Source organism: Delphinapterus leucas, chromosome 10 (genome assembly GCF_059928025.1).
Source record: "Delphinapterus leucas isolate spDelLeu-1000000601 "Yukka" chromosome 10, BTC_Dleu_Yukka2, whole genome shotgun sequence".
NCBI classification, from domain to species: domain Eukaryota; kingdom Metazoa; phylum Chordata; class Mammalia; order Artiodactyla; family Monodontidae; genus Delphinapterus; species Delphinapterus leucas.
Genome location: NC_143138.1, coordinates 43047599 through 43075285, shown reverse-complemented (window position 1 = coordinate 43075285; position 27687 = coordinate 43047599). Strand labels below are relative to the sequence as shown.

The 27687-nt window shown below is 35.6% G+C and overlaps 1 protein-coding gene across 1 annotated transcript in view; it reads left to right on the top strand.

The window, feature by feature from the left end:
• Nucleotides 1-27687, top strand: part of HMGCLL1 (3-hydroxy-3-methylglutaryl-CoA lyase like 1) — a 138097-nt gene that overhangs the window by 77050 nt on the left and 33360 nt on the right. Inside the window, exons 6-7 of the mRNA XM_022581539.2 lie at nt 4299-4362; nt 8285-8473. Coding sequence (XP_022437247.2) covers nt 4299-4362; nt 8285-8473 — 253 coding nt within the window. The remainder of the gene's footprint in view (nt 1-4298; nt 4363-8284; nt 8474-27687) is intronic.

Below are 27687 nucleotides of genomic sequence, written 5' to 3'. Positions count from 1 at the left end.
CAAAGAAAGTGTGGTAAGAATGCAGGCTGATGCCACTAACACACGGGGGTATCTATTCCAGATATAATCCCTGGTGGCTTGGAAATGGGATTTTAAAATCTATATGGGAAAAGATAGGTGTTCTTCTAAGACTGGATTTGGAACTGAGTGTTCTTGGAGCCTGGAAGCACTTCCTTGCCAGTGCAAAGTCACTGAAATATGTGCCAGTGTTATGGGTTGTGGATTTATGACATATGAGTATTGTGGAAACCCAAATTGAGAAATGAAGGTAGGCATTTGCCTGGGAACTGGTAAAGTCTGCAAGGCAAGAGAAAAAGGAAATTAAATATCCTTTATAGGAACATTAAAATAACTCAGGACTGTCACTTCAGGACCTTCTACAGAAACTGAAATCACCATGAAAAGACACTAATGGTAAAAATTACAGGCCACATGAGGAAACAAGCTATCCTAAGAAAAATAAGCAGAAGGAAAAGAAAAAGCAGGAGAATTTTCACTGTAAAGAAGGACATAGAATAATTTGAAAAGGATACTGTAAATTAATGCTTAACCTATTTATAAAGGCAAAGGAAGAACATAATAAAAAGACAGGTCTTTATGGAAAAAAGAATGAAGATTTAAGGAAAAGAAATGGAAATGAAAAATACATGTGTTAAATAAAAACAATAATCGCATTGAACAGCAGATTACGGTTGAAGAGAGGATTAGTGGTCTGGAAGTAGAATTTGAGGAAACTTCAATCATGAAACACAGAAAGATAATAGAAATTTTGAAAGTGAAATTAAGAGAGAATGCCTAATAGAATTCCCAGAAGGAGAAAACAGGGAAAATAGATATTTTGATGAACTAGTACTTTGATGATTTTCTAGAAGAGAACAAAAGTATTAATGTTAATATTGAGGAAGTATAACAAGTCCTGACATACTCATTATAAAATGTAGAATATTAGGTATAAACAGATAATCCTAAAGCAGTAGAGAAAAAATTACTATAAAAATAAAGGAATTATCATTAGACAGAAAAATTCTCATCAGCAAAAACTGAGATGAGAAATAGTGAAATAATATGTTCAAAATGGCAAAAAAAAAAACCTGTCAACCTAGAGTTCCATACCTAGCCAAACTATTATACATTGATAAAAGTGAAATAAAACCATTTGTTGGCAAAGTAGTCTGCAAAAGTCTATCCTTGCTGAAAAAATTACTAAAGGCTGTAGTTCAATAAAATGGACATTGAGCCAGAAGGAAGGAATGAAAAGAAAAAAGAAATGGAGAGGTTGCAGGTCAGGGCTTCAGCAGAGTAGAAACTATTTGGAATAGGTCTATAAGAAATCAACCACCAGCCAATTCAATATGGATAAATGTCGTGAATGCTGTGGGTCCAATCAAAGATAGATGCTGTGGGGTAGCAGTGAGGAAATCCCTGAGATTAGATACTCTCATGGCTGTGTAACATCACTTTTACATAAGGGTGTCAATCTAACAATCCAGGTGAGGAAATATTGCTAATAGTTGAGTGGTTTTCAATTTTGGCAACTTAATGGAACTTTGAAAATTATTTTAAAATAATTAGTGGTTAGATTCTATTCCCTGAGTTTCTGATTTAATTGGTTTGGAGTGTGTCCTACCCACCAGTGTCTGTTTTGTTTTTTAAGCTCCCTAGGTGATTCTGTACAGTCAAGATTGAGAAGCATTGTAATAGATTGTCAGAGAAGTGCAGAGGTCTAGAAACTGATTTCTGCCACCAGTCAAAGCAGACGTGGTAGCCTATTCTCATCATGAGGGAGGCCATTTCACACTCACAAAAATCCCTCACTTTTTACAAGTGGTTGGCAAGCTTTTTGTGTAAAGAGCCAGATAGTGGTATTTTAGGTTTTGTGGGTCAGATGGTCTTTGATGCAACTACTATTCTGCTGCTATAATGCAAAATATCCATGGAGTATAGGTAAACAGATGGGCATGGCTTTGTTCCAATAAAATTTTTATTTGCAAAAGAGCCATGAGCAGGATTTGGCCTCTGGGACTTAGCTTGCCAACCTCTGTTTTCGAGTGTTAAAATACAGTTAATGAGCACAGTTAAGAACTATTGCATTCACTTTGCAGAAAGTAGCCCCACATGTGAATAGGTTAAAGAAGGGTGGAGAAGAACATATGAAGATAACATGCAATGGAGAATGAAGACCAGGCCAACCATAGACCAGGGAAGGACTCAGAGGGAAAACTCTAGTGAGTGAAAATGCACATGGAGAGAGTTAGGGTCATGGCATAAAGGGGCAGCTATAGCCATGTTGTTACTTTTCAGTTAAGAGAATGCTAGAGAGGTTTGTTTGTTTTATATTGTCTTACATTTGTTGGGTTTCTTTTGCTTGTTTTTGTTTTTGCATTTAGAGGGATTGCATGTAAATGAATAGCTTGGACTTTCTTTTTAATCACATCTAGATATTTGGGGTTCAGAGTAAATGTACTTCTCTTTTCAACACATTATCATCATTGTACCTGAATCGATAGATAGCTAGTGGGAAGCAGCCACATAGCACAGGGAGATCAGCTCGGTGCTTTGTGACCACTTAGAGGGGTGGGAAAGGGAGGGTGGGAAAGGGAGGGTGGGAGGGAGGGAGATGCAAGAGGGAAGAGATATGGAAACATATGTATATGTGTAACTGATTCACTTTGTGATAAAGCAGAAACTAACACACCATTGTAAAGCAATTATACTCCAATAAAGATGTTAAAAAAAAAATCCTGTTTCATCCCTTGCCACCTTCTCCAGTACTATGTTCACATAAGAACATTTTCTTTTCTGCATATCTTGAGTAAATTTATACAAATTATTTGAATATTAAGCTCAAAGTATAGCGATTGAAAGAGCAGAGAGATGGGTTTCCTGTCCAGCATAGGCTTTCAAATTTTACTTGACTTTATCCTCTTTTTCTCCTTCTCTGTCCTCATAACTGCTTGCCTGGCTTATGGAACTGCTTAGTTATTTTAATTCCAAAACCCAATTTTTATTCACATTTTAATACTTTTGAAATTTGGTTATATCTTTAGGATCAATGAATATGTATTGAATTATTGATTCTATATTTCATGTTTTTACCCCAAAACCTGTTGTGAAATTAGTGTATCTTCCAATTGACAGCATTGTTTTTTAAATTGAGGTATAGTTGATTTATAATGTGTTAATTTCTGCTGTACAGCCAAGTGATTCAGTTACACATATATATACATCCAATCAAGGAAACATGGGATCATCTTTGCTCATGTTTTTGCCTCCATCTTTGGTACCCACTTCCAGAATTTATGAAGAGTTACATTTCTGGAAAGCAAACCTGATCTTGTCATACGAATGTCTCAAAATAATTTTCAGGGATCTCAAAGTTTCAGCTCCATGGCACGATATTCAAGGGCTTGCTATCTAAAGCCTTTCATATTCTGGCCCAAAGAACACGGTTTCCAGCCTTCTTCCCCACAACCCCTCTCTCCCTCATGTGAATTGCTTCATTCCTGATGATCAGACACATGGTGCATTATTTTAATACAAGTGTTGTAAAATCTCTGAGAAGACTTTAATAAAATGGGATTGGTGTTGAGCTGAAAATAGCTAAAAGAGGCTTTTTTCTAGTTTCATACTTTAAGATGGAAATGTATCATCATCCTTGCAAGAAAGGCTTGACTTTTTATATTAAATTGTTGAAGAAGCTTATGGAATATCTTTATTTGGAGCCTTTTAAACATAGACTAGACACTCTTCTGTTGGGGATGATTTTTAGGTATACCCATGAGAGATAAACAAGGTGAACTTTGAGGTTGTGATCAGTTCTGGGAGTTTGGGGGTGATTAATGACTGTATCTACGTGAGGCCAAAACATCCAGATGGAAATGAAAAGAGAAATTCAGTTTGTCATCTACATGCTTTCTATGTGATTCCAAAGACCTGGATATTTAACAGTTGAATGTATATACTTATTGAAATAAAACAATATATTTCACTGGTATTTTCTGCTTTGAATGTTCACGTATTGCTATAGTTTAAGCAACCTCACGAGATAAACACTTGTTTTATTCCCATCTGCCATCAAATAACGTATATCAAATTGTAATTATTAGAAAAATTAAAATGTGAGTTAACTTGAAAATGTTCCCAATTGTTTTTGTTTGGTCTGAGAATAATAATGAAGGAATAGAGTAAAATAAATTTTCTTGATGACTCTGGTTATTTCTTCATTTTTATAAAATGGAAATTAGGAAATGGCTTATCCACCAGATGCATATTTATATGGCTCTGTATTTTAAATTTAGGTATGTATCCTGTGCCCTGGGCTGTCCATATGAAGGAAACATCACACCGCAGAAAGTAACAGAAGTAAGATATACACCTGGTTTTCTGGTTCATGGTAAAATGATGTGTACTGTTTTAAAAAGTGGGCTGTTTTTCCTAATGTTTATTGCATTTGCACAACTAGACCAAGGAGAGCCATAGACTGGGAGGCATTTATTTGATCACTTAGATAATAGTTTTATTTTAACATTAAAGACTTAGATAGTGCCTATCACTGTCCAGAGTTAACATTTGATTCTTATCATATGGGTGTCCAAAGTTTGAGGGAATAAAAACACCTGATTTGTTTTTATGTGAATAGAACATATTGAGCAACCTTTCTACTTTCTATCAGAATTCTGGGGCGGTTTTTGCACGTATACTCAAACTTTGCCTTGGTTGCTCAGGTAGTGTCCCTTTGTTGTCTCCTGCGTATTTTGACATTTGTATCAGAGTATATACTGCTTCCGTGTTTTTGTTCCTTTGAGATTCTATAGCCCTTTCTGCTGAGATTCAAGTTGCTATTATTCCAGAGCAATTTTACAGCAATTGATTATAGTCATTAAGGACCTACTTATTGAAGTTCATTTTTGACTTCCTGTTCCTTTTTCTTAATTGATACCAATGAATACAAAATGCTTGTCTTTGAAATTATATTAGACTCAGAAACTCATTTGTATATGAAATAGCATATTCTTGTGCACTGCTGTTAAGGTTGATTTTTATAAGTTTAGGGATGTGGTGCTGAAGCAGTGAAGATGGGATTGTTAGAATATCGAACTTTAGACAGGATAAACTTTCGGTTTAGCTAAAGCAATTCCTGTTTTGTGTATTCATTTGAACTGCAGATGTTTCCAGTGAGAGATATACCATCATCTATTAATTAAGCAAGACAATTGCCCACAGAGGCAGATATATCAATACTATAAAATAATGAAACTTAAATATTTAAAAAATTTTATTGAAGTGTAGTTGATTTACAATGTTGCATTTAATTTCTGCTATACAGCAAAGTTACTCAGTTATACATATGTATTCTTTTTCATGTTCTTTTCCATATGGTTTATCACAGGATATTGAATATAGTTCCCTGTGCTATACAGTAGGACCTTGTTGTTTATGCATCCTATGTATAATAGTTTGCATCTTTATGAAGCTGAAATTTTTCAGTCCTTCGCTGGCATGGGACCCTTCTAAGGCTCTGTTATTAATTTGTATTCACAACTATATATCCCTTTTTTAAAAATCAGTTTACTGTTTTTATTATTTTTTTAAATTTTTATTTATTTATTTTTTGGCTGTGTTGGGTCTTTGTTGCTGCGCATGGGCTTTCTCTAGTTGCAGCGAGCGGGGGCTATTTTTCATTGCGGTGCACGGGCTTCTCATTGCAGTGGCTTCTCTTGTTGCAGAGCACGGGCTCTAGGTACGCGGGCTTCAGTAGCTGCAGCACGCAGGCTCAGCAGTTGTGGCTCACGGGCTCTAGAGCACAGGCTCAGTAGTTGTGGTGCACGGGCTTAGGTGCTCCGTGGCATGTGGGATCTTCCTGGACCAGGGATCGAACCCGTGTCCCCTGAATTGGCAGGTGGATTCTTAACCACTGCACCCCCAGGGAAGTCCTTATGTATTCTTTTCTTAAAGAACATTTCCAAAATAGTATAACTTCAGACTCCACAAAACCTGAATCCAGCTCTGCCTATACACCCACCCCTTGCTTTTCTTCCTTCTGGCTTGTGCCACCTCTGGACAGACCACACACAGTCTTAGGCTCTGCATTCCTGCTCCATAATGTCCAGGGTGTTGCTGAAGAGAATCCTGGAACAGGCAGATTGGAAGCATTAGGAATTCATGACCAACAACCTTAACTGGTCTTCTGTTCCACACTACCCTGTGTGGAACAACTCCCTGTCTCCTTTCCAAAATGACTCTTGCAGACTGTGTTCCCTCTGTTGAAACCTCTAGCCCTTCCTGTCTCTTACTCCCCTGTATATGCAACTGCAGAGCCCTTCCCACTGATACTCGAACATGTTCAAGCCTCTTCCATGTGAAAACTTCCCTTCCTTAAGTCAGCATCCCTGGCACTCTTGTAGCCCTTGGATTGCCTTGACCCCACACTTAGGATTTTCCTCCAGCCACTTGAATGGAAGCATCATTCTTCTCTATGTGGCCATTAAGAAATTCCAGCATTTAATAGACAGTTTTGAGGTGATTAATTATCTTTGTGAGGCCAAAAACATACAGATGGAAATGAAGAGAGAAATTCAGTTAGTCATCTACATGCTTTCTATATTATTCCAAAGACCTGTATATTTAACAGTTGAATGTATGTACCTTTTTAAATAAAGGAGAAGAGGAGAATCAGTATTATGCTTTTTTTATCCAAGTGTCCATCCAATAATTGTCTCCTACCTGGACTAGGTAGCCCTTCTGAGCTCCCTTCAAACTATTTTTGATGTTGTATTGATACTGCCTTTCTGAAACATAAATCCCATTATGTCACCACTACTCCACATTTGGTCAAGGCTTTCTACTGCTCTTATGATAGACACCTCAACCAAAATCCTAAACCCGGTCAGTTTGCAAAGCTGTGTGTACTATTTGTATGCTCTGCCCCGGGCCTTCCTCCCCAGCTTTATGGAGCCCCATTCCCCCTTGGTTTTTGCTTTCTTGTCACATCTGTCCTTTGCATCTGACCTTCCTTCCTTTTTTTTTTTCTCTTTGGCCACACCCTGTGGCATGGGGGATTCTAGTTCCCCGACCAGTGATTTAACCCACCTGAAATTCCACCTGAATGTTCTTCTCACACCCTTCCTCCGCAACCTCTTCGACAAGTTGATGCTGACTTTATCTCAGGCTGTCACTGAGGCCCTTCCTGCTTGACAGATCTAGGTCAATTTCCTTTGCTACATGCTCTTAGAATCCTGTTTCTTTGTTCCAAAATTATTATGTTAGCTGTGTTTACACATTCCTGAGTGGAATTGATTAGGGTCTGTCCTCACTTGACTCCAGATTCCATAATACCTTGAGCCTGGACCCTTAACATCTGCATCCCCATCATATCCCAGCACCCAGGGCAGCACCTGATGTAAAATAAGCACCAAAGACACACATAAGGCATCAGTTAAGGGGTGACCATGTGTCTGATTTTGCACAAAGTGATTTTTATATATTCTCATTTTCACAACCAAACATGTCAACACTCACTTCATCATTATTATTGTGATTTTGAAAAATTAATTAGTAAGGCTTAGAAAACATGCTAAATAATGGTGTTTTATTGTTTGTATTTTACAGAATAGGGGCTGAGGCTTCAAAAGGTTAATCTTCTGCCTAGTATCGCATGACTAGCATTTGTGACCGCTGAGATTTCAATCCAGGCCTGTCTGATTCCAGAAGCCATGTCTTTGTCAACATACCATGCTGCCTTCATTAAAATTCATATTGCTCTTTGAAAGTAACATTAGTTATTTGGCTTGAAGGGAGCACAAAGTTTACCAAACTCAAGAGCATCTATTTATGAGCTAGAAAATTTAAGCCAAAAATATCAAGTGTCTGTACCGATTACAAAGCTACTTGATTGACATCTCTTGACCGCCTTGAGAAATACTAGTTCCAAAGTAAATCTGTGATGCTTCTGTTTGATTAAAGGGCTGAGAAAATAAGCCTCCCATAAATGAAATTGTAGCTTATACTTTCATAAATTAACATGTAGCTACTTAGACAGATACGATTCTGAGGCAAACTTGAATATTAGAGAAAGATAACTACAGGAATGTCATTCAAAGTTTTATATAATGCTTGGGATTTAATGAGCAAGGAAAAGGACTAGAAAACTAAAATATACATTTTCCATGGATATGCAAGTTATCTTAGTTGTGATGTTTACTTCTAGATGAGGTTTGCTAAGGAACAACAGGGTTTGAGTGTGTTCATTTCCATTGTTTTACTAGCTTGTCACTTTTCTTGATAGGTGTCTAAGAGATTGTATGGCATGGGCTGTTACGAGATTTCCCTGGGAGACACAATTGGAGTGGGAACTCCAGGAAGCATGAAGAGGATGTTGGAAAGTGTCATGAAAGAAATCCCACCCAGGGCTCTTGCTGTTCACTGTCATGACACATACGGACAAGCCTTAGCAAATATCCTTACGGCCCTTCAGGTATTTTGTATTATTTGTGTGTATGTATAAAAGTGTGTATACTTATTTGCCATATAAACATATTAAGAGCTTTAGTGAGACAATATTTATAAATTGCTATGAATATAACATTTTTTTTTTGAGATTCAAGTGTTGATACTTATTGGGCATCCACAGTGTTCCAAGCCCTTTGTTCACCTCTTCCATGTACGTTATTTCATTTTACCCTCACAGCAACCTTTGCAGTATACATAACATTAACCTGTTACATATCAGGAAACAGGATTTGGAGGTTACGTGACCTGCCCAAGATCACACAGCTACAAAGTGCTGAAGTTGAGACCAGAGACTGGGGCTTCCGACTCCATGCCAAGCCTTCTCTCCTAGTTTCCTAACATGCTGACCCAGTAAGAAATTGTTATTGTAGAAGTATACATTAATCGAGCCATTGTTTGAACGCTGTGGTTAGGTTTAGAATGAAGGGAGAACATTGAATAGCTGTAAATTGGTTGGTAGAAAACTAGAAGGGAGGAAGTGTGACATGACAGAAGAAAAGCTAGATTAAAAATCAAGAGACATTTAAACAGTACCTGACACATGACGTGCACTCAGGAAATATTTGTAAATTGCCCATGCTTTTCAGGGCAATGATGTCTCTTATTACTCTTCATTTGATTTGATAAAATCCCTGAATTTGTTCTTTTTAAAAGTATTAATCTTCTCAGAGCTATGTCTGCTTTTTTCAACTCCCACTTGCTCTCAGCCTGAAAAGTTGATAGATTGAAAAATGATGGCATTTTTGAGGAGTGCAAAGCACAGAGATAGTAGCGTGTACTGTTGTAATCATGTAACTTACGCTCTTTTGGATAATTTGGTGCTCTGTGATGAGGAGGTGTGCTGAAATACAGACTATTTTGTTCAAGATGTCTTCTTGATGCTGGCGAGCATCCTTTTGAAAGAACCCCTGGTTTTTATCAAGTATATTCTGATCAAAATCAAGAGAGCTAGAAAGTTGGAGGATTAAGAGTTGCTTATTACATTCTAATGATACCTTAGTTCTTTTTAATGTATTTATTGAAAGGAATAGATATAAATTGCATTTTAATGTATTTATTTTTAAATTGATGTTATTTCTTAAACTCGGATAAAAATAGTTTCACTGGATGTTCTTCGAACCCAAGATTTTGACAACTAAAGATAAGAGTGTCTGAAAGCTTTTTGGTGAGGCTGAAAATCAATACATAAAGCTTAATGTCATCATCCTGCAGTGCACAGTTGTTTGGAAGAAGTTAAAAAAACCTGTGAATATCAAGCCCCACAAGGGCTTATTTGGACTTTGTAACATATGTGCACAAATCCTTATTTGTCCTCTGGAAGCAGGCAAGGAACATTGTATTGAATTAGAAGAAAAAATGATATCCCATGGACTTTGGGGCGTTTTGACAATTTTCCTTCTCTATTCTAGTTTCTAAAACAATAGAGAACTAGGCATCACTTCAGGATTCTGTGTTCAGCTGCAACTGTAACTTATTAAGTGTTCCTCACCAGCAAGTTCCTGGAGAGGTCTGTGTGTGTGTCTGTGTGTGTGTGTCTGTGCATCTCTCTCATTTCTCATATGGATATATCCTCTAGACGGTAACACTTGAGTCATGTTTTATTCATGTAGCATATTTATTATATAATGAGTGAGAGTTTAGGGTTTTGGGATCCAGGGCTATAGTGCACATTCTGGGAACCCAAAGATCTGATTCTGGAAACTTTCTGCCTGTTGAAAATGCCCCACTGCAAAATATTGCTGTTACCCCATTGTGATTGTGACGGTTAAGGCTGTCTGAGAAAGTAAGATTTAAAATCAGATATAAAGAAGAGAAGAAAGGAACCTCAATAAGGGGTGGGTGTGTGTGTGTGTGTGTGTGTGTGTGTGTGTGTGTGTGCGTGCATGCGTTTGTGTGTGTGTATGAGCATCAACGTGTGAAAAGAATGTTCAAGCACATGAAACACCACTCGGGCAAAAGGCCTTGGAGAGGGAAGAGCATGTCCTAGGAGCTGAAAGACGACTATTGTATTCAGAGGGGAACCTGAGCTTTATAACATTCTCTGAATTAGATGAACTGCAGAGTCTCCATTTACAAAGAGAGGCGGACTGCAATTCTGGGGCATTTGCCCATCCATACTGTAACAGCAGTACGGGGTGGGGACAGGAAAGAACCTTGGGCCCAAGCAAGATGGGGAGCACAGGCCAGAACCTGTATAAGGCTGAGTCCCCTCACCCCGCAAAAAAACACCACACCTTCAGTCAAAAAGGGTGAACCAGCAAAAACCACCTAGCAACTGTAGAAGGCAGCAAGGATATTTATTCTAATGACCTTGGCTATGGGTGAAGGAGAAATAGACAAGCCCCCTTTATATGTCATAACTATTTGTTGACCCTGTTGTGAGTTTAGGGTTGAAATTCACATTGCTTGCAGAATGTGAAAGACTCAAGCAGGCAAATTATTTTCAAATGGGTGTGAATTAGTAGCACCTACAGATGGTCAGGAAGAATATAAATCTTTTCAGAAGGAACATATCTTCAATTTAAGCTGAATTATTTGGGGTGTGTGTGTGTGTATGTGTCTATGTGTGTATGTGTATGTGTGTGTGTTTATGTCTCTCTGTGTGTGTATGTATGCCTGTGTGTGTCTCTGTGTGTGCATGTGTATATGTGTATATGCATATGTGCGTATGCATGTGTGTGTACATGTATATGTGTATTGGTGTCTATGTGTCTATGTGTATCTGTATGTCTAGGTGTGTATGTGTGTGTGTATGTCTGTTAGGGGAAGGGTGGATATTTTGCTCTTTGGCATCTCTTGTGCTCTTTGGCACAAGTTAGCAGGAAACGTGTCCACAAGTATCTGTCATTGTGTTTTCTGTTCTTTTACTATGTGCACAAGCTCTAAGCATGTACGTGAGGTGGGAGGGCAGGAGGGAGGCGAGGGGCCTGGGAAAGTGCACTTGGAGTGTAGTGGTGTTGCATTGCCCAGACCTTGACGTGTAGTGGCAGTGTAAGTGGGTGGAGGAGAGGGTAAGAGCAGCTTGTGTAAGAAGCAATATGCAGCCCGAGTGGCCAGTTTAAATGAGCAATTTAACGTTGGAGTTGTAGAGTTTGTGTTTGCTGCCATCCATTTTCAAACAGTTTCATCCACTTTCATCCAGTTTGATAAGCCAGTGCCAGTGTAAGAAAAAATATACACTTCTGCTCTCTTTGAAACTGTGTGTAGCTGAGACAGTCTGTAAATGTTTGGGGAGGTGTATGCTCACACAGACAGCGGAGCATTGTCTTGGAATGTCTTTGCAGACATATGTGTACTGGTTGGTCCCTGGCAACGCTGAGTGAGGCAGAGTCCTCCTGGGCCCTTCCCAATAAAAGCAGCAGCAACAACAAAATAACCAGGATTACCTTGAGCAGAGGAGAAAAAATGTCTTAGGAAAAAAATAAAAACAAAAACAAAAACCAAACCTGCCAGTGTTTAAGTAGAAGGGAAATTAGAGAAAATCCCACTTGGTTATGAACTAGGCTAACTCTGGCTTCAGGAAGCAGTGGCCATACTTCATTCTTTAAAATGGAATCTTTGAAGTGGCTTCTAGTCAGATTGCTGGTGCATGTGGAGTGGATATCATTTGTTTTAATTTAGGGGTTAGGAAACAGTTTACAGTGCTCCAAACTGGAAGTTAAAATGATGGCAAGGAGACATGTAGTAGGTGGAAACTTGGCCATGATGGTAGGAAACAAATGAGAGTTATAAATGGAACATCCCCCTCAGTCTGGAAAGCACATACTAATAATGTAATAGAAGGATCATTCTTGGGTTCCCAGGTTTATTGTATTTTTTTTATTACTTAAACATATGACTTATAGGGCAGTACATGGTTGTATGGGAGTCAAGAATTCATAATTATCAGATATTCCTTAATATAGAGAAATAATTGACACTATAGATTTGAGTGGGGGATATTTATAACCACCCAAACCCAAAAGAGCAAGAAAATGAGGTGACAAAACGTACAGCATTTCAGTAATGGAAGAAACGTACATGGCCCAATATACTTGTCTTAATTTTTTACGTAAAAATTGAGTCTCACCCTTTTGCATATTCCCAAGTACCTAAGTAAAACACCAGTGAACAAATTACTTAATCTACTTAACACTAAACAATTGCACAGTCTCTGTTTTTCTTCACTCAAATGATCTGAGTCTTCATAACTGGGTAAAAACAGAGTAAAACAAAAATGAGTTCCAATATCACAAGTAACAGTACCCCATTAACTGGTAGCAAAGAGAGTAGAACAGGCAATATTTAGCTTTCCCCTAAAGAAATACCATGTGCCTTTTTCTTCTCTTACACTTAATAGACATTTAGCTAATGTGTCTTTCCTCATGATGTTTTCCATATGTTTAGTATTCTCTTTTAGAAGAACCAAATCATTTACCTAATTTTTACAACAAAGCATTCATTTCTTTATACTGACTCTTGCTAAACCACATTTAAATGCTACCAAACAATTTCCTCATGTAATTTGTTTTTGAGGTTCTCAAAGAAAATTTTTAGAATTCCAAATTCTCTTCTCAATTCTATACCTATAGAATGTGTACAATGATGTCTATGTCCTCAGATTTTACAAAACTGAGATGAGGTGCAGAGTTTCTAGAACATTTGTCTTGGTGACTGCATTTGGTTGATACTTCATACTATTACCGTCATTACAGTTAAAACTATTACTACTGCTGATATACTAATAGCAATAATATTCTAACCTTTATTACTCAAGGAGCCAGAGGCATAAAGCATTGCTTTGCAAATGTGTAAATTTGTAAATACATGAATTAGATATTATTCATTTATTCAACATCTATTAAAGAGCTAAATAGAAATCAGCAAGCAAGAAAGAAAACAAAAAGTTGAAAACTGGATGCTCCTACATAGGTTTTACAAAATGCATCACTAATTTATTCAACAAATATTCGTTTTATCAGACACTGTCTTAGATGTTAGATTCAGATGTAAAATCTCAGAGCAGTCCTGCTGTGGAGAAAAGTGTTTTAGTTTAACTCAGTACCTCCAGAAGCTTTTTGAGTATGAAATAGTATTTTTGTTTTTGTTTGTTTTCTTGCTTGTTTGCTTTTTGCTACACAATTAACTTTCTCCAGGACAGTATTATGTTGAAAATATTCTCAGGTGGGATGAGGTGTAAGTTATCATCAAAAAATAAATAAAAGAGGTAAACACAATATTGTAAATCAACTATACTATCAAGTATTTAAAAACTACTTTTAAGACAAAAATAAGTAAATAAAAGAGAACAGGGAGTGCAGCAGAAGTTTAACACCGTCCAATTTTTGAGTGCTTAAAAACAGGGCTTTGAGCCATAAATGTCAGTAAGAAAAGGTGAAAAAATTTCCTTTCTATTATTTTATTTTTGCAAGTGGCTGGATTGCTTATATTAGTGATAAAAATGGGAAAACGTGAATAATTTTGTTTATCTCCAACATCTTTTTATTAATATAAACTTCTCTCTGATTTTGACTATAGGTAATCGGTCAGGTTTTTTTTCAGAGATAATATAGCTTTTATCTGTTTCTATATACACAGAAGGGGCAGTTAGAAAAAAACTCCTTCTGAGCTAGATGGCATTTTAAACAGGAATTCAAGTAATCAGTGTTTTAAAATAATGCGTGTGAATTTGATTCTAATATGCTAAATATGAAAGTATTTAATCTTTATGTAGTGAGTCACACTTAGATCATAAGCCTGAAACTCACCGAGAAAGAAGATGCCCCAAACGGCTCTGCCTCTCCCATGGCAATTAATCCATGCTGATCAGTTAGGCAAATGTTACAAAAATTGATCATTGTTGATGGGGATTAGGGCCAGGATATGATATGATTTTTCCTTTGACGTAAGAGGTGGAAATTTCAGAACTCACTACCTTTTTGAGCACCTCTCTAATTCATTCTGTAAATATCTCATCCGATTGTTTTAATCTCGTTTTCAATACCTTATTTTCAATCAAGTACTTGTCACATCTTTCTTAACACATGCGCCTTTAATTTGGAAATCTTGCTGTTTTGCTCTGTTGTTTGTATAGGAACACATTAAGCTTTTTGTTTTTTGAATATCGTTTCACGTTTCTTTTTTCTTATTTTTTTCTCTCACAAAAATATCTATTTACAAGGAAACTTTATGAATATTTATACTCTTGCCCATTAATGTAACATGACCCAGATTTTTTCCTTAAGAATATTGGCTTGAAATTGGTAGTTTTGTATTGAACATAAAGTATTATTCTCATAACTATTTTTTTGGCCTATTGTAATGTAACCAATTCATGGTTGTAGGCTCACCACTAATGACAAAAACAAGTGTGCATGTGCGTATATATATAATATATAAAATATATTACATATTATATATTATATTATATAATTATAATAATATAAGATAATATATATTAATATACCTATATCATATGTTATAAATATTAATATATTATATAATGTATAATATATTATATAATATTAATGTTTTATATATAGTATATATTATATACAATATAATGCAATACATAAATATATTATATAAATAATATATTGTATAATTATATTAATATAAAATAATCATATATTAATATATTAATTATATTTTATAATATTATATATTACACATAATATTTGATATTTTGTTAAATACAATCAATATTTTATATATGATGAAATATAAATAATATATGTAATGTTTAATATATTATAATATAAGAATATATATAATATACAATACATAATATATAATATACAGTGTATAAATGAAATATACTATATAATATATATTTCACTAACATATATTATATAGTATAAAATATATTTTATTAATATTATATTAATATTATACTGTGATATAATATAATATATTAAAGTTAAATTATATTAATATATTAATGATATATTAATGTTATATATTATATATATTACATGTATAATTGCAGAAAGGTGGTCAAAAGGTACCAACGTCCAGTAGTAAGGTAAATAAAGTACTAGGGATGTAATGTACAACATGATGACTATAGTCACCACTGCTGTGGTATATAGTCACATTATTTATTAAATATTATATAATATGTTAATTGTAATATATAATGTATAATATATGATTATATATTAATATATAATCGAGATTATATATTTATATATTACATTATATTTGTATATGTTTTATATAAATATATGTTAATATATTATATATTAATATATATAATAAATATGTTATATATTATTTAATATTATATATAATACTCCATTATATAATATTATATATGATATTATATATTATATGTACTATTCCATTATATAGTATATATAATATATAATACAATATTATATATATATTCATATATATATATAATCTTCTTTATCCATTCATCCATCAATGGACACTTAGATTGTTTCCATGTCTTGACTATTGTAAATAATACTGCAGTGAACATGGAGGTACAAATATCTTTTCAAGATAGTTTTTCATTTCCTTTGGATATATTTTCAGAATTAGAATCCCTTGATTATATGGTAATTCTATTTTTAATTTTTTGAGGAGTCTACGTACTGTTTTGTCTAGGATCTGTGCCAGTTTACAAACCCACCAACAGTGCACAAATTTTCCCTTTTCTCCACATCCTCACCAGCATTTGTTATCCCTTCTTTTTGGTGATAACCACTTTAAAATGCATGAAGTGATATCTCATAGTGATTTTTATTTGCATTTCCCTAAAGACCAGTGATATTGAGCTTTTTTTCATTTACCTGTTGACCATTCTTGTATCATCTTTGGAAAAATGTCCATTCAGGTCTTTTGCTCATTTTTTAAATTGGAGTGTTTGGTTTTTTTGATATTGAGTTTTATGAGCTTTTTAATTTATTTTGGATATTAACCCCTTACGAGATGTATGCTCTGCACATCCTTTTTCCAAGTGGGTGGTTTGTTTTTCACTTTTTTGATCGTTTTTTATTTTTGCTGTGAAGAAGCTTTTTAGTTTGATATAGTCCCACTTGTTTATTTTATTTTTTTATTGAAGTATGGTTGATTTACAATATTGTATACAACAACATGATTCAGTTATACCTATATATGTATATATATTATTTTTCAGATTCTTTTTGTAGGTTATTGCAAGATATTGAATGTAGTTCCCTGTGCTATACCGTAAGTGCTTGTTGTTTATCTATTTTATGTACAGAGGTGTTTATCTGCTGATCCCAAACTCCTAGTTTATCCCTTCCCTGCCCTTTCCCTTTTGGTAACCATAAGTTTGTTTTCTACATCTGTGAGTCTGTTTCCATTTTGTAAATAAGTTCATTTATATAATTTTTTTTAGATTCTGTTATCATATGATATTTGTCTTTCTCTGTCTGACTTGCTTCACTTAGTATGATAATCTCTCAGTCCATCCATGTTGCTGCAAATTGCATTCTTTTTTATGGCTGAGTAATGTTTCATTGTATATATACCCCACATCTTCTTTATCCATTCATCTGTTGATGGGCACTTAGGTGCTTCCATGTCCTGGCTGTTGTAAATAGTGCTGCTATGAACATTGGGGTGCATATTTAATTTTGTTGCCTATATTTATGTGTCATATCCAAAAATATCAATGTCAAGACCCTTGTCAAGAAGCATTTTTTCTACTTTTTCTTCTAGGAATTTCACATTTTCAGATCTTACATTTAAGTCTTTAATTCATTTGGCGTTAGCTTTTGTGAATGATTTAAGACAGGGGCCTTGTTTAATTCTATTACTTGTGAATATCTGTTATCCCTGTGCCATTTATTAAAAAAGACTGTCTTTTCTCCATTGAGTATTCTTGGGTTCTTTGTTAAATATTGGTTGAACTTATATACTTGGTTTATTTTGGGACTCTTGATTCTGTTCCATTGATCTATTTGTTTGTTTCTGTGCCAGTACCATACTGTTTTGATTACTATACATTTATAGTATAGCTTGAAATCAGGAAATTGTGATATCCCCTGCTTTGTTCTTCTTTCAAAGAATTGCTTTTGCTTTTTTGTTTCCATTTAAATTTTAAGATTGTTTTTTCTACTTCTATAAAAAATATCATTGGAATCTTGGTAGGGATTGGATTGAATCTATAGATAGCTTTTGGTAGTATTGGTATTTTAACAATATTAATTCTTCCAATCTGTGAACATGAGAAATCTGTCCATTTATGTGTGTCTCCTTAGATTTCTTTCATCAGTGTCTTGTAGTTTTCAGAGTAAAGATTTTTCACTTCCTCGTTAAGTTTATTCCTAAGTTTTTTTTGTTTTTTGTTTTTTGTTTTTTTGCGGTACGCGGGCCTCTCACTGTTGTGGCTTCTCCCATTACGGAGCACAGGCTCTGGATGCACAGGCTCAGCGGCCATGGCTCATGGGCCCAGTCGCTCCACAGCATGTGGGATCTTCCCAGACCAGGGCACGAACCCGTGTCCGCTGCATTGGCAGGCGGACTCTCAACCACTGTGCCACCAGGGAAGACCCTATTCCTAAGTATTTTTTGGGTACTATTTTAAATGGATGATTCTCTTTATTTCTTTTTCAGATAATGTGTTGTTAGTGTACAGAAATGCTACTGATTTTTTGCACATTAATTTTGAATCCTGCAACTTTACTGAATTTGTTAATTAATTTAACAGTTTTTTGGTGGAGTCTTTAGGATTTTCAATATATAAAATCATATTATTTGCAAATAGAGATGGTTTATCTTCTTTCTTTCCAATTCTGATGTCTTTTATTTCTTTTTCTTGCCTGATTACTTTGGCAAGGACTTCCAGCACTATGTTGAATAGAAATGGCAAGGGTGAGGCTATGGATTAATTCCCCTGCCAGGGTGTAGCAGGGGAAACCTCCCTGCCCAGTAATAGCTCTGCTCTGTGGACGATCAGCACTCCCTGCCTGCCTCTCGGCTCCAGTGTTGCCAGACTACGAAGCTTCCAAGTGTTCTCACCAGCCCTTCTGGTCAGGTCCTTCAGTCACACTCTGAAGCTTGTTGGGCTGTGACTCAGCTACCTTGCCTGGCAATGGGCAAATCACGCTCTTAGAGCCACCAAAACTCAGGTCATTATTTGAGGACCTGAATTAGGCAGACCTGTACCCATCCATTTCCCTGCAACTACTGCAACAGGAACTTGGTTTCTGCAGTTGAGCAAAACTGCTGGCTGGCACTACTGCTTAGGTTCTGCAGGTAGGAACTCGAGCTGCCAAGATCCAGGTTCTCTTGTTGCAAGCCCCGCCCTCCCACCCAATTTCTCTGTCATGGTCAGATTCCCAGTGGTTGATCCCTGAAGATTCTTCTGAAATCCCTGTGGAGTGAACTCAAAGTAGGGGCTCCCAGACAGCGACCCACAACACTGGGTGGAGGCTGGATGTTTCCCTGGGCTCTCTTTCCCACTGGAGGTGTCATAGGCTCAGGAGGGAGCTCTCAGCATAATGCTGCTCCAGCCTGGGGGATAGGCAATGTGATCAATGTGTAGCCACTTCTCTTACCTTCTAATGAGGTCTCTTGGTGTCTGTGGTGCAGGGGTGCTCAGCCTCATCCCTGTGTTCTAGGATTCTCACAGTGGTGTCTTGACCATGAATAGTTGTTAGTTGTTCTTCTTGGAAGGGTGAGCAAAGGCAGGAATGACCTATGTTGTTATCACAGTGACATCACTCCTCCTACTGGTTGGTTTTTAATGGCTAAAAAATAATGTTGATGTTCAAATATTTTGAAAATATAAATAAGTATAAAGAAAAATTAATTACTTATAATCCTAGCTCAGAAGGAAGATTAGTATTAGCTACCAAAATAGGTCATTCTCATTCATATATATATGAATATATATATATGTATATAGGCATACCACAATTTATTAGTGTTTGCTTTATTATTTATTTTGATTTTTTTTAAACAAATTGAAGTGTTGTGGCAATCCTGTGTTGAGCAAGTCTATTGGTGCCATTTTTGCAACAGCATTATTTTTTAATTAATGTACATACATTGTTTTTTTTTAGACATAGTGCTATTGCATACTTAATAGCTACAGTATAATGTAAACATCATTTTTATATATACTGGGAAACCAAAAAGTTCATGTGACTTGTGTTATTATGATATTCGCTTTATTGTGGTAGTCTGGAACCAAATCTGCAGGATCTCTGAGGTCTGCCTCTTTGATGTGTGTGTGTGTGTGTGTGTGTGTGTGTGTGTATGTATGTATGTATATACATAAAGTGTATTAATATTTGATAGCATATTGAGCTACATAAACTGCACTTCATGATTCCTATAACTCCCTCCCCTCCCCTTACCCTTACATGTAGGCAGTTGGTTATATAAAAATTGATTTGGGGTGAGAAGTCTTTGCTAAAGATATGAATTTAGAAGTAACAGAGTATATATAGTATTTAATTCCAAGGAATGCATGAGATGATAGAGAAGAAAGAGGACCAAGGATAGAGCACCAAATATTGATCATTAAGAGATCAGAGAAAACAGGATATTGTGGAGACAGAAAGAGTGACTCATGAGGTAGGAGAAAGCCAAGACAGTCTTGAGTGCAAGACTCTAAAGGAAGAAGTCTATCAAAGAGGAGGTGATCCTCGGTGTGAAATGCTGGGTAAAGGAAGACGAGGACCAACACTGATAATACTGTCTTCACTTTATGGCTTCTGCCTTTGGAATTTTGCTGAGAAGGACCTTGAGTTCTTCAAACCTTTAGTACTTATATAAACTGATTACCTATCTTTTCTTTGACTTTATTTCTTATAATCAAGTCTTTCATCCAACTGTACTGTATTTTTATTCATGATGCAAGATGAGAATCTATATTTTATATAAGCACATTGCTATCCCTTCATTACATAACCTATTTTTTCCTCAGAGATACAAAATATTCAGTTATGACACATACTATGTTGTTATATTCTTGAGTTGACCCCTAGAGTTTCTATTCTGTGAAAACATTGGCTGATACTTATTGAATTTTAAACTATGTTTTACATGCATTATTTTATTTTGTCCCTGTAACAATCCTATGAAGTAATTTTTTTATAACTATAACTTTTTACATGAGGCAACTGTGGCTTTCCAAGGTTAGGTCAGTTGCCCAAAACCCTTTATCTGAAAGGTAGTAGAACAAGGATGCCAACCCAGTTTATCTTACCTCTTCCTGTCCCTTTGGTCATTTATTCGTGTAAGTACCATACTTTTAATTAAAATGGCTTTATGTTAGATTTCAAATCTAGTATCGCATGACCCTTTTTTTGTCATTTTATCAAACCTGTTTAAATTTTTATAAACTTTATCTAATTGAATTTTAAACTGAATTTGTCCCAAACTTCATCCCCCAAATATCCATTTTATTAAATACCTAGACTAATTTAGAGAGGATTGACTTAAGAATTTCATCTCCCCATCCAAGAAATTGACAGGCTTTTCCTTTTATCCAGGTTTTTGTTTGTATAAAAATGAAATTTGGTGATTTTCTGTATGTGGAAGGCCTACGAATTTAGGTTTCCTCCCTGGTTAAGAATCATTGTAATATGTGCTACTGTTTTTCTTCCTGATTTTGAAATGCTTCTTCCTGTGTTCTATCAATCTTTCTTCCTCCCTTCATTCAGAAATTATAAGTCTCACGTTGGTGGTATAGTGGTGAGCATAACTTCCAGAAATTATGTCTCATCAAGACTCATTTCTTCATTAATCAATAGTACTTCTTCAAATTTCTCAGAGCATTCTTGTATTTAGTTGTGTTTAAAACATTTAAATCTATTTATAGTAAATGTTTGAATACCTTGAGCAATTTCTTGGGGAAAAACTTTCCTTGCAGGATATGGAAAATATGTTTATGACCTCAATTTCCTGAGGTAAAAAAGTTGAGGTTTGAAGAGTATGCTCTGAGAATTAGATTCTTTTACTTTGATCTCATAATAACAACAGATAACTAAATAAAGCTCACATTTCTTAGTAAAATGTTTGCAGTTCAGTAAACATTCTTAAAGGAAACATTCGCTGCAGTAACCAAAACCCACTGTTTTCATTGAAGGTCCAAATTAAAAGAATACTGTTTCTATTCTGTAAGGAAAGAAAAATCTTATTTATTTTTCTACATAGACATTTTGGAACATTTCCCCTTGAAAATACACAAGGCTTTATAGATAACAGACCTTAGAGTGAAAAGAATTAGGACCCACGTCAGCTGTAAGAAGGCCAACAGTGTTATCCATAGCAAATCTACTAAAAAATTGTTAAAAAGAAAGAGGATTCTTTTTGATTGCTGAGACAACTTCATTAAAGAGATAAAGGCAACTTTCTGAAGTTCATCGTACTTTATTGTTGCCTTGTTTGCTTAAAAATAAAAACACAGAACTCCCCAAGGTTTAAGAGTTCCCAGTGTGTCTGAAACCATGTTAATTTAAAGTTAATTGTGATTTTTAAATATTACTAGGTTTGCCAATGTGGTTATGGTGTTTATTTAAAACCACGATATCAGGAAACAAGAAATGTGTTCTTGTCTGAAATTCCAGGTGAGTGAGTTCATGTGTGGTCTAGGTGGCAAGATATCACTAAATTATGAAGAAGTGAAAATGAAACCACTGTTTCCTTAAGGAAATTTTATATGTGCATTGAGCAAAAAAGGGGAGAAACAGTAAGGAGGAGGCGGAAAAGGAGACCCTCTTGGCCATTTGACTTGAAATGTGCAATTAGAAAGAGAGCGTTAGTAAGGAAATATGGCAAATATGTGTATTGTTTTTTCCTTCAATCTTGATGCACAATGTTAAACAAACAGATAATAGGTATAAAGCCATTGATTGTTTGCCTTCTTAAATGGTAAGAATTCTCACGAAAATCCTGCTTTGCTGTGGCTTTTCATGAAGTGCTAACTTGGTTATCAAAGTGTGTTCATGTTCTGGCTTGACAAAAATAGGCTGGAACTAAGGTACAAGTAGCCCCTGAAATAGGGCCAGCCTCTCCAGCTCACACTGACTGACTGGGTGTGCTCTAAGTTCTTAGATCTCATTTTCATGTGTCCCACTTATTTGTTTACTCCTGCAAGCATTTGAGTTTTAGAAACATGATCTAAGTATTGAAGGAGGAGATAGTTGTGGTGGGATTAGGTCATGGTAAATTGGTAAACAGAACTTGGGGCATCTTAGTAATTCAGGACTCAAATAGAGATGGTGGTCTTTAGTAAGTAGAGGAATTCTGGATTAAATGATTAGGCAATGGAGGTTAAAATGAATTTTGTTGAACTCTGCTGAGTTAAAGTGAATAAAAGCTGTCCATCAACAGATGAATGGATAAAGAAGATGGGGCACATATATACAATGGAATATTACTCAGCCATAAAGAGAAACGAAATTGAGTTATTTGTAGTGAGGTGGGTGGAACTAGAGTCTGTCATACAGAGTGAAGTAAGTCAGAAAGAGAAAAACAAATACCGTATGCTAACACATATATATGGAATCTAAGAAAAAAAAAAAAGGTCATGAAGAACTTAGGGGCAAGACGGGAATAAAGACACAGACCTACTAGAGAATGGACTTGATATGGGGAGGGGGAAGGGTAAGCTGTGACAAAGTGAGAGAGTGGCATGGACATGTATACACTACCAAACGTAAAATAGATAGCTAGTGGGAAGCAGCTGCATAGCACAGGGAGATCAGCTCGGTGCTTCGTGACCACCTAGAGGGGTGGGATAGGGACGGTGGGAGGGAGGGAGACGCAAAAGGGAAGAGATATGGGGACATATGTATATGTATAACTGATTCACTTTGTTATAAAGCAGAAACTAACACACCGTTGTAAAGCAATTATACTCCAATAAAGATGTTAAAAAAAAAACTGTAGAATAGATCTATCTACAAAGTAGATACATTCTACAAGGAGTAGAACGTATCTACAAAGTACACTTGTAATTATCTTTCTGTATATCCTTTTAATGTTCAGGCTTCCATACACTGAAGTAGTGTTTTCTTTTCTTTAGTTTGGAAAGAAAATCATTAAATGTCTACAAGTGAGTTTCTACATTGTACTGACCTGCTCTGAAAATACAAAAGTGAAAAAAAAGAGCATTTATATCAAAGCTGGAGAGAAAGGATAATATTGCCTGAGGATCACTTGCAGTTATAGAAATGAAAATGTTAGGATGAGAGTGGCAGGGGACTTGTAATTTCATATTCCATGAAAATGGTTCAGGAAATTTATTCAGCCTGCTTAAATTTTATTAGGACCCCATATTTCAAATAAGCCACACCCCATACTTTCAGACATATGTTAGAATGTAAACATATATGCAGCACTAAAGTACAAATATAATGTAAGGAAAATGGTGCCATTTCTATGTGTTTCATACGTGTGATTAAGGACAACAGGATTGGCAAATTTTTTTCAGCAGATACTAGGCTGACTGACAGTAAAAACCCCCATAGAGAATGTGAACAGGCTGCTAAAGAGCTTTCCTGTTGCACAGGAAGTGATCCGTATACAAAGTCCAAGCTGGGTGAAGATGGCTCCTACATCCATAACTTTGGTGTCTTCAGCTCTAAGATCAGAGAACTGACTCTGTGATCTCTGAGATTCCTTGATTGAATGTCAAAGCCACTTAAAGTTATGCAGAGTTCCATTCACTGTTAGAAGATAAGGGGAAAAAAAGAGACAAATTGAGAGACATGGGGGCATTTCAAATCCATGGTCTTCCAAAGTTTTAAATTTAGGTAGAAATACTAGTGAAGAATACATTTCTAGAGGAAGGTTTCTCCCTCGACATATTGAATTTATATATTTTTCATTAAAAGAAACTAAGTGGGATGAAATCTTTCAATTAGTACAGTCCCATGAGAGAATAGCCTAAATCAGAATTAGTTTAGGGAAGTGACATGATCAAGATGGCCAGATAGGTCATTCTTGAGTTTGCTCCCCATCACAAGAAGGGCAGCCAACAACTTTGTGTACAAGACAGTGCTGAGAGAATCCTAGATCATGGGGGTAAGGCTAAAGCACCCACAACCCCCCCCCACCCCACAGTTTACCACGGAGATCAAGACAGGTTGCATTAGAAGGGTATGAGGAACAAATACATGCCAGTTGCATTGCCCTCTCCAGATCCATGCAGTACCATGCTGTGAGGTCTTCCCTGAGCCTGTGGTACCTCCAGTGGGAAAAGAGCCCAGGGCGACATCCAGCTCATCCAGTCAACACTTACCTCACATTGTACACAAAATCAAGTCCTGGTGGATTGTAAATCAAAGTCAGGAAAAAAATAGCATGAGAGATAATATTTTGTATAGGCAGAGATTTATTACATGTTACATAATAAGGGGCTAATGATAGAAAATATTGATAACAGGATACATTAAAATTAGAATTTTCTGTCCATAAGAAGATATATTATTAAATTTTGGTATCAACTGCACATGTGAAGGTCACCTCCTGAGACACAGGCCAACTAAACATCTGAGATTTACTCATAAGATTATAGAAAGGTTCCCTTCCCCTACATCTTATCATCATGCCAACACGTCCCCAATATAGTGATTTACAGATAAAAGAGCTGCAGATGCAGACTCTCCTTGAGGAGATACACTTAGGGAAGCCCACAGTGAAGAGGGAAGGCAAAATCAAGGACACTAGAGAAATTTGAACCCTCTGGCTGTTACAGCTACAACAAACATTAAACACAGCCAAACTCCTAGTCAGAATGACAAACTCTCACACTTACACAGCCTATTTACCTAGGTCCTATCATCAGATACAATATATCTGGTTTTCAACAACAACAACAACAACAAAAATCACAAGGCAGGTCCCAGACCAAGAAGAAAATACAGCCTGAAGAGACAAAGCAAGCATCAGGACCAGATTCGGTTAGAATTCGGTTAGAGATTGTTTGAATGTTCCGACAAGGAATCTAAACTAACTGTGAGTAATATATGAATGTCTTTAATGGCAAAAGTAGAAACATACAAAAAAGAGGTGGAAATACAAGCAGAGAGATGGAACCTCTAAGAGAGAGTTGAAAGGAAATGTTAGAAATTTTTAAAAAAGTGTAACTGTAACAGAAACGAAGAATGCCTTTGATAAACTCAGCAGTAGGCTACACATGACCAAGGAGAGGTCAGGGAGCTTAAAGATAAGTCAATAGAAACTTGATCTAAGGAAATGCAAAGAGAAAAAAAAACAGTGAAAAATCAAAACAGACTATACAAGAACTGTGGGACGATTTTAAAATGTATAACAAATGTGCCATTGGAATACCAGCAGGAGAAGAAAAAGAGAACAGAGTAGAAGAAACATTTGAAACAATAATAGCTGAGGATATTCCAAAGTTAATGACTGATGCCACAGATCCAGGAAGCTCAGACGACACCAAACAGGATAAATATAAAAATATCAACACCTATGCATATCATATTCAAACTGCAAAAAACCAAAGACAAAGAGAACATCTTGAAACAAGTGAGAAGAAAATAAACATCTTGCATATAATGAAACATAGCTAAGGATTACATTGGATTTCTCATCAGAAAACAGGAGAGTGGAGTGAAATATTTAAAGTGTTTAAAGAAAACCCCACCATCCTAGAATTGTATAATCAACAAAATTACTTTTCAAAAGTGCTAAAGAAACAAATGCTTTTCTCAGACAAAGAAAAACCGAAGGCTTTCATCATCAGATTTGCCCTGCTAGAAATGTTGAAGACATTCATCATAGAAAAGGAAAATTATACGTCAGAAAATCAGATCTACATAAGAAAGAAAGAGCATCAGAGATGTAATAAATGAAGGTAGAATAGAGTCTCTTGTTTTAATTATTCTTAATTCATTTAATAGGAAACTTTTTGTTTAAGTAATAATAGTTACTAAATATAGGTCAATTTTAGCATATGGATACGTGAAATGAATAATAATGTTATAAAGGATGGGAAGGAGGAAGTGGGAATACTCTGTATAAGGTATCAGCACTGTGCATGAAATGGTATAGTATTATTTGAAGGTGAAATTAAACTAGTTAGAAATGTGTATTGGAAACTCTAGGGAAAACACTCTGTTTTAAAAAGAAGTATAAAAATCATTTAAAATGCTCAGTTAAAACCAGAGAATGATGAAAAAGAGGGAGAAAAATAGAAAAAAATGCAATTAATAGAATGCATTTACAAACATTTACAAAACATTTTTATTTACAAAGAAAATATTAATCCACCTGTGATCCAACTGTAATCATTTATATGATTAGTATCATATTATGTGATAGTATAAATATACTAATTTGAACACAAAGATTGTCAGAGTGAATAAAAGACCCAACTATTTGTTGTCTACAAGAAATCCACCTTAAACATGAAAACTCGGAAGTGCTAAAAGTAAAGGAATAGAGAAATATATACATACTATGCTAACACCAATCAAAGGAAAGCTGGAGTAGCAATATTCATTTCAGACGAAGCTGACTTTATAACTAGAAAAATTATCAGGGATAAATAAGTACATTACATAATGATGAAAAGATAATTATCCAGGAAAAATAACAACTGTAAATGTGTATGCATTTAACAGCACAGCATCAGAATTTATGAGGTAAAACCATTAGAACTCAAACAACGAATAAATTCATTATTATGGTTGGAGACCTAGACATGCCTTTTGCAGTAATTCACAGCTCAAGATGGCAGAAAATCAGTAAGGATACAGTAGTTGATATGAACAGGCTATCAATCAGTTTGTTCTAATTGATATTTGTAGAATACCAATGACAGCAGAATACATGCTAGTGAAAGATGTTGATAATAGGAGAAATTATATATGGTAATTGGATGTGGTTAATATGAAAATTCCCTGTACTATCTTTACATTTTTTTTCAGCAAATCTAAAACTGCCCTAAAATAAAAAGTTTATTAAAACAAGGAGATCCATGGGCAAGCTGCAATTTTACTCATGCCTGACGTTGATGGCAGAGGTTCTGGTTCCTTGCTGGATTCAATTCTATCTACCCTCCTGGGAAAACAATCCAGTGATGTCTGGGTAGTAGCTCTTTTTTTCTCATAGGTGACACGAGTAGCACTGGATTGCATTCTGAACGGCTGCTGTGACCTTCGTGTACTGTTGTACGTTGGGGTCCTTTGCCTCAAAAACTAACAGTGCCTCCTCAAATGAAGAAAATCCCCTTGCCAA